At 36.6% G+C, this 21,690-nt stretch overlaps 1 protein-coding gene across 17 annotated transcripts in view; it reads right to left on the minus strand.

Moving 5' to 3' along the window:
* The window catches only part of Lmbr1 (limb development membrane protein 1), a 160,039-nt gene that overhangs the window by 91,471 nt on the left and 46,878 nt on the right, over positions 1-21,690 (minus strand). For 14 of the 17 annotated variants that reach the window (XR_009227878.1, XR_009227877.1, XR_009227884.1 and 11 more), the window contains exon 5: positions 21,083-21,121. The exons of the other annotated variants lie outside the window; for them this stretch is intronic. Coding sequence is in view for 6 of the 14 variants with exons in the window: in XM_058582860.1 (XP_058438843.1) it covers positions 21,083-21,121 (39 nt within the window). In the remaining 8 variants the exon portion in view is untranslated. The remainder of the gene's footprint in view (positions 1-21,082; positions 21,122-21,690) is intronic. 17 annotated transcript variants of the gene reach the window in all.

Below are 21,690 nucleotides of genomic sequence, written 5' to 3' on the forward strand. Positions count from 1 at the left end.
AAGTGGACAGGGGTGGCCACCTCATTTGCCAAGGCTACAGAGCCTGCAACTGGCAGAGCTGACTCTCTGCCCGGGACTTTAGAACCACTACATCACAGAAGTGCCAGTGAACGACTCCAAGTGGGGAAAAAGAGGTCACAGAAGCAGCAAGCTCATGTGGTGGTTGCCCTTTTGGGGACATTCTGCAGTCCTTTATAATGTCACAACAAAAGGCAGCAACTAAAATAAGAATAGATTTAGAAAGACCTTTAGGTATGTCATTGGCAGAGTGGCTCAGTATCTTCTATTTTTTTTAATAGATAAAACACTAGAATTTTAAATTGAGTCTTAAAATAATGGCTATCACCCTTACAAAAGTTTGTAAAATCAAAGCAAAGATAGAAATTATGCAAATTATCATTTCAGTGTAAATCCAGTGCACCACATGCAGCTGTAATCTGAGGCTTAGAGAAACAAGAGCCTGCGTTCTTTCCGCTCCACTCACGGCAGTGGTCACAGCACTGAGGCACAATGATAAGCCAGCACCTCTGCTCACAAGGCTGCACACATGCTCCAGGGAAGAGGGTGAGCCTCAGCACGCCGTTCCCCAGCCACCCAGTATGAAATTAGTGTGCATGCTCTAGAATTGCTCTGCTCTTTAGCTGGAATAGTGTGGAAGACAATAATTAACTTAGCACTTGCACAGCTTATCTAGATTGATTCACTTTTTTTCTACATAAAGTAACACAATAAAAGCAATTTATAATTTCCTATCCAAAAGTCTGTACAGATTTTTATGAATTTATAATACCCATTTATCTTTGTAAGAAATAAAATGTTTTACGAAAATTCTTAGAAAGCAATGGCTTAATATCTTTTAGTGGAAAAACTAATTTGAACTTTTTAAATTAGAATTGTTCTATACATTCTGATCCTTTAAAAAAAAATTGGGGGGCTGGGGATGTGGCTCAAGTGGTAGCGCGCTCGCCTGGCATTCGTGCGGCCCGGGTTCGATTCTCAGCACCACATGCAAAGAAAGATGTTGTGTCCGCCGAAAAGAAATAAATATTTAAAAATATTCTCTCTCTCCCCTCTCTCTCTCTAAAAAAAATAAAATAAAATAAAAATAAAAATAAATTTTTAAGCTAAGCTGGGCATAATGGTGCAACCTGTAGTGCCAGCTCCTTAGGCTCACAAGTTCAAGACTGGCCTAGGCAACACAGCAAAACACTGTTTCAAAAATAAGAGCCAATCATTTTATTGTGTCAATAACCAGACAAGGGCTACACACACACACACTCTCTTCAAAGACTTGGCCCACGTCCTGTCTGCACTTCATGTGACAACCTTGCTGAGGCACAGGTTCTTCATCTATAAAACAAGGCATAATGCCACGTCTGTAGCTGTTAATTATCAGATGAAATAATGCATGTACGAGAACCAGCACAATGTCTGTCACAAAATGAGCACTTAGTGACTTAATGCTTTTGTTACCCGTGACTTCACAGAGGCTACTAGTATGTAGCACTATCAGCTCCTCTGCCAACTGCTCTCCCTCAGAGTACCCAGGCTTGCGGTTCACCGCCCATTCTGCCAGCTACATCCACTGCTCTTACTAACAATCTGCATTTGACCATCCACATTTTCCCCCTCCCTTATACAAAGAGGTAAACTTCATTAGCACTTTATCTAAAGTAAGAATAAATGGACCTGATTCCAAACTGTGCCCTCCAGGTCCAGTTCATAAACTTTAGAGCATGGTCTCTGACCTCTATTTTAACTGCTCAACAGCATTTTATCTTCTTCAGGGTTTCTAAATAAGTTATTCCAAATACATAAGGTGATAATTAGTATTATGTGAACTATTACATACAAAGTGGGTATTCTTTTGTAGGCTGGAGAACTGTGATTGTTAATGTGTTGCTTTATTCAGTCATGGTACAAAACACAAAGGCTGGTTTTAAATCATTGTAACATTGTTGTAAAAGATAAAACATCTTCATGTCAAAGATTATATTCAATTTACATGAGATAGCTTTAATCCAATTGTATGTCACACAGTCCTTTCAGAAAACTATAGAAGAAAATAACCCATCACCTGTTACAACCTAACAGCAGCCCTGTGCTGGATGTGCCAGGCACTGACTGATGTCTCCTCTCGAGCCAGGTCCTCAATTCACAGTTCATCAAAAAGGTGCCCTGCCCAGAGCAGAGAGAAAGCTGCTCCACTATCTGATTTGCTGACATGATTTTAGGCAAAATAAATTCCATCATTTCCTATAACTCCCAATTCTTTACAGATGTCTACACTTTTATCACTATATGTCTCTAGATCTAAGTTCCAAGAGATACACACCACTTCTCTTCCTCATTTTTGATTCCCATGTGTCCACTCCAGTTCCAAAGAATCAGTTACAGGGAATCACTTGGAAGATACATCCTATACAGCTAACCACTAACAAGGAATCACCCTCTAGGAAAAGCTCACAAACCAAACTAAGGGGATGATCTCAGAATTAACTCTCAATTATCATTGCAAAATCAAAGCACAATGTATGCAAAAAATGAAAGACTAATTTTCTCAACTTTATTTAGCTATAACTAACATAAAATAAACTACACAAGTGCACCTAGGGCTTACAGTTTGTGTCCTGCCCTGAAGGCTCATGTGCAGCAAACTTGGTCTCCAGTGTGGCCAAGTTGAGGCGGCAGAACCTTCAAGGGGTAGAGGCTAGGAGGAGAGGGTCTGCCCTGGAGACAGGATGAATGCTCATCTCACAGGATGCACTCATGTAAGAAATTTCTTGAGGGCAGCTGTTATAAAGACAGCCCACCCTTGGGCTGGGGTTGTGGCTCAGCAGTAGAGCGCCTACCTAGCACATGCAAGTCCCGAGGCTCGATCCTCAGCACCACATAAAAATAAATAAATAAAGGTATTGTGTCCAGCTACAACTAAAAAACAAATAAGTATTTAAAGAGAGAGAGAGAGAGCGAGCGTGCGAGCGAGCGTGCCCACCCCATAACTGGGCCCTCTCTGCACACAGCTGGTCCTCTTTCAGCTTCTCTGTGGTGATGCAGCAGTGTTGAGGGTGGGGCTGATCAGGAGAACCATGATCTTGGACCTCAAGAACTGTGAGCCAAATGCTTCTTTACTTTATGAAGTACCAGCAACGGTATTTTGTTGTAACAACATCGAATGGCCTAATATACAGTATATAATTTGATAAGCGCAGGCATAAAAACACACCAGTAACACCAGCACCACTTTTCTATACCTTATGCCACTCTCCTCCCACCCCTATCCCCAGTCAGCCATTGATTTTACACTTTAAAAAACATTTTCTAAAATTTTATGTAAGTGGACCCATGCATTCTGTAGTCATTTTTATCTTCTGCATTCCAGTACAATTATTTTGAGATTTTTTCAACACTGATTTGCTTTAGCATGGGTCAGACCCAATATTTACTGGACTGCAGCCACATGTAAATGGGCACTTAGGCTGTTCCCAATTGGTGGCTGCTACAAATAAAGCTATTATAAACACTCATGCACCTGTCTGTGGCAGATATATGCTTTCATTTCTTGTGAGTAAATATGAGGCATGGAATAGCTGGATCATGCTGTAGGAATGTAGCTTATATAACCACCACAATGTTTGACATAGTGGCTGCATTTCGCATTCCCACTAGCGAAGTTCAGGTTCACCTACACACCTGCCAAACATGTAAGAGAGTCTTTTTTAGTTGTAGTCCTTTCAACATATGCATGGTGGCATGCCACTGCTGTTTTAATTTGCTTTCCCCTCAAAATGATGTGAACATCTGTTCATGACCTTACTTGCCACTGATGTCTTTTTTTGGTAGAATGTCTCTTCAAGTCTGTTATCCATTTTTAGACCTGGTTGTTTGCTTTCTTATTGCTGAGTTTGATGAGTTCTTTATATACACTGGATACAAGTCCTTTATCAGGTATGGGATTTGCTAGGTATTTTCTCACAAAAGTTTTCCTTTCTTTTGTCTTACAAAGAATAAAATTCATTAAATTTAACAAAGTCAAGTTTATCAAAATTTTCTTTTCTGAATCATGATTTTGATATCCAAGAAATTATGATCTAGTCCAATATCACAAAGACTTTCTTCCATGATTTCTTCTACAATTTTTTTATTTTAGGATTTGTATTTAAGTCCATGATCTTGGGAGTTACTTTTTGTATATGGTGCCATGTATGAACTGAAGTTCATTTTTGCCTGTGATTATTATCCAATTGTTCCACTCTGTTAAAGATTGTTTTTCCACTAAATTATCTTTGTACCTTTTTTAAAGCCAATTGATAATGTATATGTGTATCTATTCTTGGACTCTACAGAGTTGGTCTATTTTTCTTTATGCTGTTATCATGTGATCTTGATTATCATAGACTTAAAATGAGTCTCTTAAGTTAGGTAGTAAGTCCTCCAACCCTGTTTTCTTTCAAAATTGTAAGGCTATACTAAGTTCACCATATTCCCATCTGAATTTTAGATCAACTTATCAATTTTTATCCAAAAGCATGCTGGGATTTTGACAGGCATTGTGTTCAATCTATAGATCAGCTTGGGCATAACTGATACCTTAGCAATATTGTTACGGATGGAATGTGTGCCCTCAAATTCACAAATTGGAACCTTGATTTTCAGTGTAATGACATCTGGGGTAAGGGCCTGGGGGATACCCTTGAGATCACAAGGGTTCCATCCTTATGATGGGACAGTGCCTCTACAAGCAGCAGCAGAACCAGGTTTGCTTTCTGTTTCTGCTCTCCACCTTGCAAGGACACACAATGGCTACCAGTGAAACAGGAAGGAGCCCTCACCAAGAACCTCACCAAGCTGGTCTCCCCATATCAGACTCTCCGTATCCAGAACTGTGAGAAATAAATGTATTGTTGAAGCCACCTGGTGTATGGTACTCTCTTGCAGTAGCCAAATTGACAAAACTATCTTGGAATCTGTGAACACAGTATATGTCTTCATTGATCATAACACACTTTTCTTTCAACAATGTTTTGTAGTTTAAAATATATAGATCTCACACATCCCTAAGTATTTCCTACTTTTTTCTCTTTTTAACTCTTTACTTTTATATATATTTTAATTTGTTGATGGACCTTTTTTTATTTATTTATCTATATGTGGTGCTAAGAATCGAAGCCAGTTCCTCACATATGCAAGGCAAGTGCTCTACCACTGAGCCACAACCCTAGCCCAGTATTTCCCATTTTTGATGTTTCTATATTTAATGGTATTGATTTTTAATTCAATTTCCAATGACTCATTGACATATAAAAATACAATTGTGTTTTGTATATTCATCTTATATCCTGCAACTTTTCATGATTTACTTGTTGGCTTTAATAACTTCTTTATAACAGATTCCAACAGAATTTCTATATGATCATATCATCTATCAGTAGATACTTATTTTTTTTCCAACTTGTGTATGATTTCAAGAACAATGTCAAATACAATTGATTGGGAGCACACCTGCCTTGTTCTTGATCTCATAGAGAAAGTGCCCATCCCTTCACCACTGGCTAATATTATGTGCCAATTTTTCATCAGCTGCTTTTTGGGAGGATGATATATTCCTTAGAAATGCTGTGAGCTGAGAGATTTTATCAGGAATAGATGTCAAATTTCATTATGCTTTTTCTGAATGTATTGTGACTTCTTTTTTTGGCATGTAAATATGGTTAAGTTATACTTGTTTTTCAAAAGCCATAATATATTATCCTTCTTATATGCTGCTGTTCATCTTATAAAATTTTTGTCCAGAATTTATACATCAGTGTTCATGACGGATACTGGTCTGTAATGTTTAATGTATTTGTCAGGCTTTAGTACCATGGTAATGTTGGCTTAATGAGTTAAGATTCCTTCACCTTCCACTTTCTGGAAGACTACATATAAGTGCAGTCTTTATTTCTTCCTTAAACACATGGTAGAGCTGAAAGGGAGTTCCTCTTGGCCTAGAGTTTTATTTGTAAGAATGTGTGTAACACTCTCACAATGTTTGAAAAGGTTTTAATAGTTTTTTCCTCTCAAGGAATTTGTTCATTTCTCTAAATTACTGAATTTACTAACATAAAGATATTCACCATATGCATTTATTATCCTTTCAATAGGTGTAGAATCTGTAGTAATGTCAATTCTTATAATCACTCAAAAAAAAAATTATGCTCATCAGCCTAGCATCATATATCAATTTTATTGATCTCATCAATTTTGTTTTCTGTTTCACTGATTTCTCCTCTTTTTAAAATTTCCTTTATTCTTTAGCATTCATTTGTTCTTTTTCTTTTTTATTTTATGAATGCATTATAGTTATGCATTATAGTTATGCATAATAGTGGGGTTGATTTTGACATAATCATACATGCATGGAATATAATTTGCTCCATTTCAGTCCCCAGTACTACTTCTTTCCCTCCCCCGGTTCCCCTTCCTCTATTCTACCGGTCTTCCTTCTGTTTACTTATTGTTTTATTTTTTTTTAATCAGTGCTGTATAGGTTATACAAAAAGGAAGAACTTACTATGGTACATCCATATAGGTATATAGTGTAATTTGGTCAATTTCATGCCAATTTCCTCCCTTTTTCTGTCCCTGCCCCTTCCCCCTCAATCCTCTTCCTTTACTTCTTTGATTGTTCTCCTTTTTCTATTAAAATACAGAGTATTATTTTCTATTAATATATATAAAATACATCTTCTTAAGCTAGAATTTATGGAAACTTATTTGAAACCTTTTTTTCTATTCTAATAAGGGATTTAGTGCTATAAATTGACATTCAAATACTGTGTGCTTTTAAGATTTTCTCCTTGCCACTGATTCTGAGCAATTTGATGATAAGCTGTACTGTCCTCTCCAGGCAACACTGGGTTGTCTCCCATCTCTTGAGTGATTACTGCTGTACAGACAATTCCCAACTTAAAATGGTTTGACTCATGATTTTACTGATTCTGAGCAATTTGATGATAAGCCATAGTATAATTTTCTTCATGTTTCTTGTACACGAAGCTAGCTGAGTGAATAGAGTAATGTGGCAAAGCAAAACTTCTCACCTCATAGCCAGGGCAAGAAAGAGAGGATGAGAAAGGAGCTCGGGCCTCACTACCTCTTCAAGGGCATGGCCCCAGTGACCTGAAAGCCTCCCACTAAGCCTTCTCTCTTAATAGCACCAAGCTGAGAACCAAGGCTTTACATGTGGGCTTCAGGGACACTCCAGGAAGTGTAACACAACTCATCTCTGTGCAGCTCTTTGCTTTCCAGTATTGGCCTGATACCTTCTAGCTATCTTGGTCTTTCTGAACTTCCACCTTTCCTCCTCAACACAGAACACCAATTAGCTCCACCAGGTTCCCTCTCTTTGCACTGCAGTCTAGAAGTCTTCTCCAAGCGACACTGTGTTGTCTCCCGTCTCTGAGTGATTACTGCTGTACAGTTTCCAACTTAAAATGATTTGACTCATGATTTTACAGCTTTGCAATGGTTCAATGGCAATATGCATTTAGAAGACACCACAGTTTGAATTGTGACCTTTTCCCAGGCTAGCCACATGAAGTCTAATTCTCCTGTGATGCTAGCCAGCAGCAGCCAGTTGCAGCTCCCAGTCACAAGACCATGTGGCTAACCAAATGACACTCTGCAGTGCACTCTATTACTAAGCGAGGATGTTTGGTAGGTCTGGTAGATTAAATGTATCTTCAACTTCTGATAGTTTCAATTTAGGATGGATTTACTGAGATGTACTCCTATCCTGAGTCAAAAGCACATGTATTTTCTTGAAAATCTAGTCCTTAAACCCCATCTTAGTCAAATTATATTTAGTTTTAAAGTGTTTTGCTATCAACACTTAAATACTGGTGTTCTTAATTTTTCTTAAGCTAAATCTAAGTGGAGCACAATTACACATGATTTTTTATAAAACAATACATAAAAATCTCCAGGCACAAAATACTGCAGTAGAAAGTGCTTGCTCTTTACCTCTTATCTGTTCTGATGGATTTGTTAATCATAAAATAATGTGTTTTAAAATGTGGAGTTAGCTAGTCTATGCAAGTTGACCTCCCAGATTCTTATTGAAATCTCTACTCCTTTTTAAATATTTATTTCAACATTCAACAACAGAATAAAATCTTTATCATAAGATGAATAAACCTCCACTTCTATGTCTTAGTTTTCTCTTATTAGATGCATACTGTTTCCTATAGTGAATCTCTTTATTCTCTTGCCCTAAATACCTAAAATTTAACTATTCCATTGTACATTTCTACAGTGGGTCTCCCAGATACTTCGCAAACGGCATCAAGTTTATTCTCACCCTCTTTCCATTATATCTCCTCAAATGATGGTATGTTAGAAATACTTTAAACATAATAATGAAGTAATTGCAAAGCCTGACTTGGGCTAAGTTCTTACTGCCCTGTCCAATACCTGCTACTGTCAATTTATTCTCAGAAAGGGGGACAAAAATACTTAGAAAAATAGGCACCAGTTTTCTGTCTTCTCCAAAGAATTGCTTTTGATTCAAAGAACTTTTCTTCCTGTTTCTAATGAACTAAACAAGGATCTTTGTTTCAATAAAATACTTCAGCAGAGTAAACATTTCTGAGAATCTGAAATTACGATTTATTCAAAATAAACAAAGTTTACTTTTATTTTAGTGCACCAAATACAATATAGAAACATAGAAATTTGTAACACAAAATAACTTAAGATTTCCTTGTCCAATTTGTTCATAAACCAAATTAATTTTTTTAAGGAGAGTCAATAAATTCCCCATAAATTCTATAACTTACAAATGATAAACGTGGACTTAGATCCCAGATCTCTTGCTCTTTCTACATTAGTATATGATAGACCATACATATCATTCTAAGTGGAAAAGACAATATTTTGAATTTTGTTAATATTAGCTGCCCAAAAAAAACAAGTCCGTCAAATAAAATTTTATTAAGGGAAAAGTGACTATGATAACCCATTAATTCTACCCATCAGTGTAAAACAAAATGCTCAGTTGAATCTGTGATCAGACTATAAGAGAGTGAAACAGAAAAAATAAATAAATAAATAAATAATTCTACATTTATTTTCTCAGTTGCTTAGGTGTGGGTGTTCCACATGTACACCAAAGCCTTCTTAAAATCAAAACATTTTTCAATTCTAAGATTTTAAAAACTCAATTTCAATAAAACTGAATATACTCTATGTACTTAGTGTACTATAATGTACCCAACCAAAAATAAGATATTCACACTATTTATAGCTAAGTGAGTGACAGTCTACATCTGACATGCCAAGATTTGCACCAATCAATGTATGATCTTAAAAAGGGACTTCAACTCTGTCACTCAGTTTTTCCATAAAAAACATGTTACTCGTCATATGGCTCTCATGAAGAACAGAAGAGAAATAACACCCAAAATGCTAAACAAATAAATGTCAATGCCTCCCCACTGTCCTTTTTCAACATGATACAAATGGTCCAAAAAACTGAAAATTTCCAATATTTAGAACTTAGACCACAGAAAGGTAAGAAAAATGATGTAATTAAGTATTCTCATTAGCTTCTCTCAAAAATGCTTATACAACAAAAACCCATACACAACATTAAAAATATATAAAAATTACAATAACAAAAATTAAGCATAGGGGCTGGGGATGTGGCTCAAGTGGTAGCGCGCTCGCCTGGCATGCGTGCGGCCCGGGTTCGATCCTCAGCACCACATACAAACAAAGATGTTGTGTGTCCACCGAAAAATAAATAAAATAAATATTTAAAAAAAAAAATTAAGCATAAAAGACAAATTGCAAAAAAATACACCAAATTATGAATGGAGCACAATTACAGATGACTTTTTCTTCCTATTTTTCTGCATATTCTAAGTTTTCTAAAAGGAACACAGACAGTATTCCAAAAAAATCAGAAGCAAGTATTTATATACTTTTGTGAAATACATAATTCTCCATATCCCTCTATTACTTCCCCCATAAGAGGCATAAAAAGAGCATAGAACTAAGCTGAACTGAAATGGAGGTGCTGAGCTAGCCTCACTCATTAGCCACACAGCTCATTTCATTTCCTAGCCTCACTGCCTGCAAAATTCAAATTTTAGGCTCAGAAAAATTATCATATATCAAGGACCTCACAATAACTGTCAACTGCTAGGCACAGTAGTGCATGCCCATAACCCCAGCTACTTGGCAAACTGAGACAGAAGGACTGCAAGTCTCGGGTAATTTTATGATACTCTGTCTCAAAAAATAAAAAGGACTGAGGATGTAGTTCAGTGGTACAGTGCTTGCGTAGCATGGTTTGATCCTCAGTCTTGAAAAGAAAAGAAAATTGCTTTCAACTGGTTATAACTGTAAATATAAATCCTCAAATGCAAAGGGTCCACTACATTTTTATAATCAGAAAAAAAAATTATTATTCATAGTACAAAAGGAAGAACTTTTATTGCTATTATGGGTCTATAAATACGCATACTTTCAAAATTTATATGTCTTTCATAAAGTGAAAACTACAAATTCAAATTCTTCTTTCAAAGTCAAAAGTGAGTCTATAGCCAAACCACCCTGAACATGCCCCATCTCATCTGAAAGTCAGAAGTTAAAAAATAAAGCCTACCTTAAGCAAAAGTTCATAAATTAGAAAGAAGTGTCTACTCTAACCAATACATTCACTTAAAAATTAAAACTAAGCTGGGCGCAGTGGCACACGCCTATAATCCCAGCAGCTCAGGAGGCCGAGACAGGAGAATCACAAGTTCAAAACCAGCCTCAGCAACAGCGAGGTGCTAAGCAACTCAATGAGACCCTGTCTCTAGATAAAAATACAAAACAGGGCTCGGGATGTGGCTCTGTGGCCAAGTGTCCCTGAGTTCAAATCCCAGTACCCCAAAAAAGAAAATCAGATAGTTATCAAAACCTAAATAAAGAAATTTTAATTAAGAGTTCATAATGAGCAGCAGCATCCGTTGGACAACTATAGAAAATGATTCAGGACCCAAAGGGTCTGAATACCAACCAATTCAGTGTGTCATGAAATCAGATGCCCTTTTTTCATGTACTTACCTACCAGCCTTCTCACTTTAAATAATTTAATGTAAAAAACTAAGTTTATTAACCACAGTAAATGTGAAAGTTTCAGATGAACAGAGCTCATAGTGATCCAATTATAATATTTTGCAATATATAAGTTAGTTACTAAGAGAAGATCAATATAAAGATACAATAATGGCAATTCTTTTAAAAGAGAGAGAGAGAGAGAGAGAGAATTTTTTAATATTTATTTTTTAGTATTTGGCGGACACAACATCTTTGTTTGTATGTGGTGCTGAGGATAGAACCCGGGCCGCCCGCATGCCAGGCGAGCTCGCTACCGCTTGAGCCACATCTCCAAAAAAAAAAAAAAAAAGATACAATAATGTCTCTAATAGACATTGATAAGTCATTATATTCTTGGCAACTATGCAAAGTCAGAAAGTTTCTAGATTTTACCAACATACATCATGCCTACACATGAAAATATGCCTTAATGATAGTTTATGATTCTGACAGACCATTCTTAAACTAAAAATTGTTATTTAAGTGAATACATGTATTTTATTTTACATTATTTATTATTAATTTATAAAATAATAGTCAAATATCTCTTCCTCATAAAGCTAAAATTGCATGTTTCAATATAGTAGAACTCTAAAAATTCAGAAATGTTGTAGTTTGTCTAAATCAGTATCACTGACAACCTATATGAAAGATTCAATGCACCATCCCCAAAAGAAGTTTGAATTTAAAGATTAATAATCCCAAAATACTTAGTTTAAAACAAAACCAGACAAGGCTGGGGTTGTGGCTCAGTGGTAGAGTGCCCGCCTAGCACAAGTGGGGCACTGGGTTCAATACTCAGCGCCACGTAAAAATAAATAAAAGTAAAGGCACTGTGTCCACCTACAACTAAAAAGATATTTTAAAAAAGAAAAAAACACCAGACAGATAACCACAGGATTCATTAACTTCTAGCTCCATCTGCTGGAGTCACAAAATATTTCAAAATACAATATACAATTCTATAAAAAATATAATTGATAATTTTCTGTGTAAACAAAACCTTTCATGAATTTAAATTAGAAAATTAATCAAAGTTAAGCCATATTCAACAACTTCCAAAACATAACTAAGTTAAAACCCCTGTTCAGTAGAAATGAAGAATCTAATTGTCCAAAAGTGACATATTTTTTTTAAACTGCTTCAAGAAAGTGTAAGCATGGGAAAAAAAGACAAGCGTGTTTTTGAATAAATAGTGTTCAAAGAACCTTAGAATAAGAGGAGTCTCTATTTACTTACAAGAAAAACAAAAAATAGTGAACATTTTAACTGTTAATTGTGAAACTTGGTTCACCTTAACATACAACTTTTTTCTTACAACAAAGAGCAATGAAATGTCCATGGTATAAATATCATACAATGCAAATAAGAGAAAATTTGTATCATATAATCCTATTACCCTGAGAAAAACACTATTGTATAGACCCTTGTTTTTTTGTCTTTTTGTTTGTGATTGATTCTAGGACCTCACACGTGTTAGGTGAGTACTCTACCACTGAGCTACACCAGCAGCCCTTTTTTAATTGTATTGAGATAGGGTTTTGCTCAGTTGCCCAGGCTTCCCTTGACTTTGCAAAGCTCCTGCCTCAGTCTCCCAAGCAGCTGGGATTAAAGAAACAAAGAAGCATGGGGCCCACTAACCCTTTGTATTCCCCCCCAAGATATTTGTCTTTATACATATATACTTATTTCTTTTTATAAAAGGTACATCAGATTGTAAATATAATTTTTTTCCAACATATTTGTATGTCAACAAATATTTGTCTATATTATCAACTATAATGGACAAAAAAAGCACTCTACTGTTTGAATCTACCAAATTTCATTAAAGCTAATTTCCCACTTGAAATGTTTAGATTTTTTTTTTTAGACACAATATCTTTATTTTACATTTATGTGGTGCTGAGGATCGAACCCAATGCCCCATGCATGGTAGGCAAGCGCTCTACCACTGAGCCAAATCCCAGCCAAGACTGTTTTTATTTTTAATATCATAAACAAATACCTCAATATCCAGTAGCTTTTTTGATGTATACTATAATAAATGATTAAGCTTTTAACACCAATTTAGTATTAAATTCTTAGTGATATTTAACTAATAATGGTAAAATAAAACTTATTAAGCACTTACTTTTATTTAATAACTTTATAAGCAAATATAAGTTTGCTTGTAATTTAAAACTGTTTTGACTTTCTATGTAACTTAAAATGCATTTTTTCAAAAAGATGATTTTGTGCTGTGTCTTCATTTCCAAAATGGCATTATCATCTATTCCTAATGACAAATCAAAATAAAGCACTCAGTCCCTGCCAAGACTAATTTGATTCACTGTGGTTAATTGTGAACATACAAAATCCTAGGCTGGGCAATCAGGCTACAAATGTGTACCTCTAATCACAGGTGAACGGACATGGAAGCAAACCTTCGACACCAGGGAGGAAAATACCTCAAATGCTAAAGAACCATTTCCTGACTTTAAAGCTACAAATTAATTCTATCATTTTTCTATCTACCAAAATTTACTATTAGTTGGTTCTTAATTTTAAACTCATGATATAAAAGCAGCCACTTTAAAGTAAAAAATTCAGTGCATTTGGCATACTCAAAATGCTGTGCAACCAGCACCTCTACCCAGTTCCAGAACATTTCACCACCTAGAAGGAGACCCACCCAGCAAACAGTTTTATCAATGTCTTTCCATTTAAGGAACTGAAGAATACATGTTTTTCGACCTTTTTTTTTTTTTTTTTTGGTGCGTGTGGTACTTGAGATTGAACCCAGGGTCTAACAAATGCTAGGTAAGTGCTCTACCACTAAGCTACATTTCCAGTTCTTTTTATTTTTTATTTTAAGATAGGGTCTCACTAAACTTACCAAGGCTGGCCTCAAACTTGTGATCCTCCTGCCTTTACCTCCCAAGTAACTGGGATTATAGGCATGTGTGACCACATTCAACTCCACTAACTTGTTTTTGTTACAGGGGCAAGGTATTTGGGGTAGTGGAGATTGAACCTAGGGGTGCTTAACCACTAACCCACATCCCCAACCCTTTTTATTTCTTTGAGACTCAGTCTCACTAAGTTACTTACAGCCTTGCTAGTTGCTGAGGCTGGCTCTGAATTTGTAATCCTCCTACTCAGCCTCCCAAATCACTGGGATTATAGGCACGCACCACCACGGCCAGCTCTACTAACATTTTAACAATATTTGGGATACAAAAAGTAAATAGAAATGGAGTTTTTCTATCCATTTTCACCCCTTTATTTTAATTATACAACAATAAAAAATACTGCCGCCATTTTAATTTGTCATTTCTCCTTCTTTGTCCCTTCCTACAACAAACTGCAGCAGTTGGCATGCCACAGCCCACACTAAATGAAAGATGGAACATGCCATACAGATCAAGTGACCAGTGATAAAGACTACAAGGAAGAACACAATGACCACAGAAGATCACTACCAGTTCTGTCTAATCCAGGGCTCCAACATCACTTTTTATAAAATATTTCAAGCTGTTTTAATCATTCTCATTATAGGCAGATACCCATCTTGTTATATGATATGCAGTCTTAGAACTGAGGTTGATTATTTATATTATGTATGTATGTACATATGTAAGTATGTATTTGTGTTCTGACTCACAGAAGTCAAGTCACATTCCCAGGAAATAAGATTAATGTGTAATATCTCAAACCTGTGCATCCAAAATCCAGACGCTGTATTTAAAATAAACTAACTACATTTACACATATAAAAGCATTATCAATACATATTCAGCCTCTAATCCAAAAACTTCTACCAAAGTATTCCTAATTATAGAATAACTTTTACTCCTTCAATCAAGGAATATTTATTGACATTTTCAATGTCCAATAACTAAAACAGAAATTCCATGGGAGATTAAAGAACTTGAGAAATTTTCTGAATCTCAAAGAATCCCACAAATGCCATAAATGTAAATGGTTGGCTGACAAATGAATACAGATGATATAATTGTGTACTAGGGAGGAAATAATCCGAACTTTTGAGAACTTCTGGACACTGGCCTTGATCTGACATTGATCATGGGAGACTCAAAGCAGGGTAAGATCACATGATCAATGGAGTTTTAGCTCAGGTCAAACCCACAGTGTGTCTCTGAGACCATCCTGTGGTTATCTCCCCAGTTCTGGCATGCATACATGGAATAAACATGATCTGCAGCTGGTAAAACCCCCACATTGGTTCCCTAACCTTTGCAGTGAGGGCTTCCTATAGGGGAAAGGTCAAGGGGAAACCACTAGAACTGCATCTACCTAGGAAACCAGTAAACAAAGCAATACCACTAACTTGGAGAAATTGCAAAGATTACCACCACCATCAGGAACTGAAAGATACAGGAGTGGTGATTCCCACCACACCCCCATTCACCCACAAGGCCTGTGCAGAAGACAATCTGAGAGAATGGCAGTGGATTATCATAAGCTTAGGGAGTGACCCCATTTGCAGCCACTATGCCAAATGTGGTTCCAATGCTTGAGCAGATCAACACATCTTCTGGTACCAGATACGTAACTATAGATATGGCAAATACCTTTTCTCAGTCCCTGTCAATCAAGACAACCAGAAGCATTTACTTTCAGATGGCAAGGCCAGAAATATATTTTACTGACCTCAGTGGTCCACCAACATCCCAGCACTGTGATCATTTGTTTGCAGAGCTCTTAATTGCATTTTCCTTTCACAAGCTATCACACTGGTTCATTACAGTGATGACATTATGCTGACCGGAACTAGTGAGTGCAAAATAGCAACTACTCTGGACTTCAGACATTTATGTGTCAGAGAATGGAAAATAAATCCTAATAAAATTCAGAGGCCTTCTTTCTCAGTGAAATTTGTAGCAGTCCAGTGGTATGGAGCATTTTCAGATATTCTTCTATGATAAAATACAAGTGGTTCCATCTGGCCCCTCCTACACCAAAAAGGGGTACAACATCCAGTGAGCCACCTTAGATTTTGGAGGCAATACATTTCTCACTTGGATGTATCCATTTATCAGTTTACCTAATAAGATGCTAGTATTTAGTGGGGCCCAGAACAGAAGGCTCTACAACAGGTCCAGGTTGCTTCACAAACTGCTCTACCACTTGGGCCATGTGATCCTGCAGATCCAATGGTGCTTCAGGTGTTAGTGGTAGATAAGTATGCAGTCTGGAGCTCCTGGCAGGACCCCATGGATGAATCACAGAAAGGCCCTTAGGATGTTGAAGCAATGCCTGCCATTCTTTTCAGATAATTAATCTTCTTAGGAGAAACAGCTATCGACATGATACTGGGCTTTAGTAGAGACTGAATTCTTAACGATATATCCTAAGCTGCCCATCAGAACTGGCCATTTTATGAAATCCCAATCTAAAAAGTTGGACAACAGAACAATATTCCATCATCAAATGGAAGTGGTATATATGTACTCAGGCCTAAGCAGGTCCTGAAGGAATAACTAAGTTCATGAAAAAGTAGCCCAAATACCAACAGCTCCCACCCCTGCTACACTGTCTCTTCTGCCTCAAGCTGCATCTATCTGCCAGCCTCAAAGAGAATCCCTATGAAAGCTGACAGAAAGTGGAGACCTGGGCCTGGTTTAGCATAGTCTAATGTGGACAGCAATGGCACTACAGCTCCTCTCTAGACACTCTGAAGTAAAGAGGTGAAGGGAAATCTTCTTAGTGGGCACTACAATGGGCAGCAAATTTGGCTATTTATTTTACTTGGAGAAAGAAACGGTGAAATGTGCAATTACAAACCAATTAATGGGGCTACAGTGAATGGTTTGGATGATCCAGAACTTGGAAGAAATATAACTGGAAATTGGTAACAAGGACATCTGGGACACACAGATGTGGACAAACTTCTCTGAATATAATAGCCGAGAGAACAGAACGACTCAAAGGGATAGAATGACTGTAGATACCAGTCAGCTGCTTTACAGCTATGCATGTCACCACCCAGGGGATCCATGCACAAAGTGGCCTTGGTGGCCTTGGAGGTTGTGCATGGGCCCAGCAACATGGATCTACACTCACCAAGACACCTGGCTACAGTCACTGATGAAGGTCCAATCTGCCAGTTATGCTGCTTGTCTTCTAAATTTCTACATCAGATATGTATTTGAACCATACATACAAATGTGATTATCTGTGGTATGGCCTTATTTATAATAAGCAACAACTGAAAAAACTTACCACAGAATTGTCGTATCTCCATATTACATGCAGTGGAAATAAAATGTATGACTAGCTTATGAAAACCTTCATAAAATGTGTTAGCTTTTAAAAACTTAGTGGGACCAAAGCATGACAAAACTACAGTCTTTAAAACAATATCATAGTACAGTGGGAAAGAACAAGGAATTAAAACTCAGCACTTATTTTTTCAAGCTTACTCTGTACCATCTGACTAGATAGATTTTTTTTATGCTGTATATATGGCCCATATATCTTATTTTAAAATTACATCTTTCTATTCCTTTGACAGATAAAATACTGAAACTTTGAAAGCTTAAACAAATTCAACAAGGTTACTTCTAGTAAAATACAAAGTTGAAATTCAAACTCCAAAATCTGTGTACCCAAGCCCAAAAACAAAACCCTATGTAATAATTTACCAAGTCTAGAAAAGCAGATAAAAATATATTCAATTGATGATACTGGGAAAATGAGCTAACTCTGGGAAAGGGACTAGAGAAAAGGTAGTTACCCATATAAATGCCAGAGGGAATAACAGATAAGTACAAAGAAAACCATTTAAAAAATAGAGAAAAAGAAAAAAGTGCATATTTGTCACATCTCAGGATGAGAAAGGATTTTCTAAAATCAAAAGTAGTTAGAGGAAGAAAAGGACCATCCCATTTATTGATTCTTAGTTTTAATTCTTGCGCTATAGGAGTCTTATTAAGGAAGTTGGGGCCTAATCCCACATGATGAAGATTAGGGCCTACTTTTTCTTCTATTAGACCCAGAGTCTCTGGTTTAAATCCCAGGTTCTTGATCCACTTTGAGTTAGTTTTGTGCATGGTGAGAGACAGCGGTTTAATTTCATTTTGTTGCATATGGATTTCCAGATTTCCCAGAACCATTTATTGAAGATACTATCCTTTCTCCAATGCATGTTTTTGACACCTTTGTCTAATATAAGATAATTGTAATTTTATGGGTTAGTCTCTGTGTCCTCTATTCTGTACCATTGGTCTACCAGTCTGTTTTGGTGCCAATACCGTGCTGTTTTTGTTACTATTACTCTGTAGTATAGTTTAAGGTCTGGTACAGTGATGCCACCTGCTTCATTCTTCCTCCTAAGGACTGCTTTAGCTATTCTGAGTTTCTTATTTTTCTAGGTACACTCAGACACTGCTGGTGGGACTGCAAATTGGTGCAGCCAATATGGAAAGCAGTATGGAGATTCCTTGAAAATCTGGGAATGGAACTACCCCTCTCCTCGGTCTATACCCAAAAGACTTAAAAACAGCATATACTACAGGGACACAGCCACATCAATGTTTATAGCAGCACAGTTCACAACAGCTAAACTTTGGAGCCAACCTAGATGCCCTTCAGTGGATGAATGGATAAAAAAAAATGTGGCATATATACACAATGGAATTTTACTCAGCAATAAAAGAGAACAAAATCATGGCATTTGCAGGTAAATGGATGGCGTTGGAGAAGATAATGTTAAGTGAAGTTAGCCAATCCCTAAAAAAATAAATGCCAAAATGTTTTCTCTGATATAAGGAGGCTGACTCATAGTGGGGTAGGGAGGGGGAGCATGGAGGAATAGATGAATTCTAGATAGGGCAGAGGGGTGGGAGGGAAAGGGAGAGGGCAGGGAATTAGCAAGGATGGTGGAATGTGACAGACATCATTATCCAAAGTACATGTATGAAGACACGAATTGGTGTCAACATACTTTATATACAACCAGAGATATGAAAAATTGTGCTGTATACATATAATAAGAATTGTAATACTTTCAGCTGTCATTTATTTTTTTAAAAAAATAAATATAAATAAGTAAATAAAAATTAAAAATTCTTAAGAAGAAAAGGACTAGATAACATAAAATATAAAATTCTGAAACTCAAAAGAGCAAATAAATTTAAAAAGCAAAATTAAAACAACTAAAAAATATATTCATGGAAATTAAATAATAATTATTCAATATAATTAAATAGTAAATGTGTCTCACATCAACATACAAAAAGACCACATAAATCAATATGAAAACAAAATAGAAAAGGGCAAAAGACATGGAACAAATTATACATGTACCTGAAGTTTTTATATCTTTGTGCCCCATGAAGAGAAGAAAGCCAGCCAGTGCTTTCAAGACCATCAAATGGCATGTAAAACATTCACAATGTGATAGTAAATGCTTAAAAAGATGAGAATGGCATGTGCCACGTGACACATACACACACACACACACACATAGATACACTGAGAAAAGAGTGGGCTTTATCTTCTTCTTTGAACTGTTCCCTATTGTCCATCCTTCTATAGTGAACAAATACTACTTTTATGTTCAGGAAAAAAGTCAGAAAGAAGCCATTGTTGCTCCTGATGTCCTTAACATGCAGGGCCTGAGTCACGGCAACAGCTAAGGGAATGCTGAAGGAACCTCATCTACAAAAGGTACACTCTGTACTTCCTCAAACATTCTGTATTTTCTCAAATTTACTCATCTCATACATTAAACTGGTAAACTAGTGGATCTCTTACATTTTACTCTGTTCTTTTCTTTTGCATTAGTTACAAAGAACATGATAACAGCTAAAAGAGAAGTTGCAGCAATTTAAGGCATGCAAGAGGTATTTCAGTTGTTGCATATGGATTATCATGATAATATTACAAGGCAAGTTATCCCAAGGTGTATGTCCACTAGCAGTTATCATGATAATATTACAAGGCAAGTTATCCCAAGGTGTATGTCCACTTGGGAGGCCCAAATGCACTGGCCTATACCATATATTTAATGGAGAGAAGCCATCTCTGATAACATCTGTTTCTAGTACAATGGCAGGTCAGCTGCATGTTATTAAAGAAGGACATTCTACCATTAACTCAAAAAAAGGCTCCTTGGTAAGAAAAAGTCATGTTTTACCTTAAACATGGCATGAAGGAATTCAAACATGCAGCAAATACTGGTCAAGATACTATTTCCTAAACTGGGGTGTGGCTCAATGGTAGAGCGCTTGCCTGGCACGTGTGAGGCACTAGGCACCACATAAATATAACAAAATTATTTTTTAAAAAAGATATTATTTCATAAGAAGACACTCTTCAATAATTTCAAAGTGCTACTTCATCAGGATGGGGGGAAATTTGACTCCACACTAAAACACCTGAAAATGAGGTGCCCTAATTTCTGTTACATGCATTTGGTTTTCATAAAGAATGTATCTAACCCACCATATAACTATCGAATTACATTATCTCTATAAGAAAATAAGTGTTAACACTAATAACTAACAACTAATGACACCAATAAAACAACACTTACAATAACTAGTAACAAAAAATAACGTTGGGGCTGGGGTTGTAGGTCAGTAGTAGAGCACTTGCCCAGGATGTGTGTGTGAGGCATTGGGTTTGATCCTCAGAACCACATAAAAATAAATATAATAAAATAAAATAAAGGTATTGTGTCCATTTACAACTAAAAAAATTTTTAAAAAATATTGCTAATAAATGGGGGAGGTATGAGTAGGATAAAGAAGAAAAATATCAAAATCTCTAAGAACATTAATGAATTCTAAGAGACAATTATAAAAGAATTATACCAGCATGTTCTAGGAGAGAAAACAGTTTAGTGTACCTACACTAAATTAATATATAAAAAACAGTAAGTCTCTTTAGGAAGAACAGAGAGAGAGAGAGAGATGAGGATGTAGCTCAGAGGTAGAGCACTTGCCTAGTACGCTGAAGGCCCGGGTTCCATCCCCAACACCACCTTGAGAAAGAGAGAAAGAGAGAGAGAGAGACAGAGAGAGAGAAGACACAGTCTAAATAACCTATAGCACCAGTTAAGAGACAGGTATTTTACATTAGTTATATTTCTAAACTCAAGCCTGCAAGATAGATCTTATTTATCATCCTAACTAAGAGAATAGGAAACAAGTCAGATAATAACTATGACTTGCCCAGTGTTTTAGTTTTTCCTCGCTGTAACCAAAATACCCAACAAGAACAACTTCGAGCTTGGGAGGCTGAGGTAGAAGGATCACAAGTTTAAAGCCTCAGCAACTTATCAAGGCCCTGAGCAACTTACCAAGATCCTGTCTCAAAACACAATAATAAAAAGGGGTGGGGATATGCCTCATCAGATAAGCACTCCTGGGTTCAAACTCTAGTGACAAAAAAAGAACAACTTAGACGAGGAGAAGTTTATTTTGGCTCACAGTTTCAGAGGTCTCAGTCCACAGACAGCCAACTCTAATGTGGAAGGGTACAGGGGAGAAAAGCAGCTCAGACGTGGCAATCAGGAAGCGGGATGGGGGCAGAGATCCTCACAGGGACAAA

Source organism: Marmota monax, unplaced genomic scaffold (assembly GCF_021218885.2).
Source record: "Marmota monax isolate L192 unplaced genomic scaffold, Marmota_monax_Labrador192_F-V1.1 WCK01_AAM20220418_F8-fsc00226, whole genome shotgun sequence".
NCBI lineage: Eukaryota > Metazoa > Chordata > Mammalia > Rodentia > Sciuridae > Marmota > Marmota monax.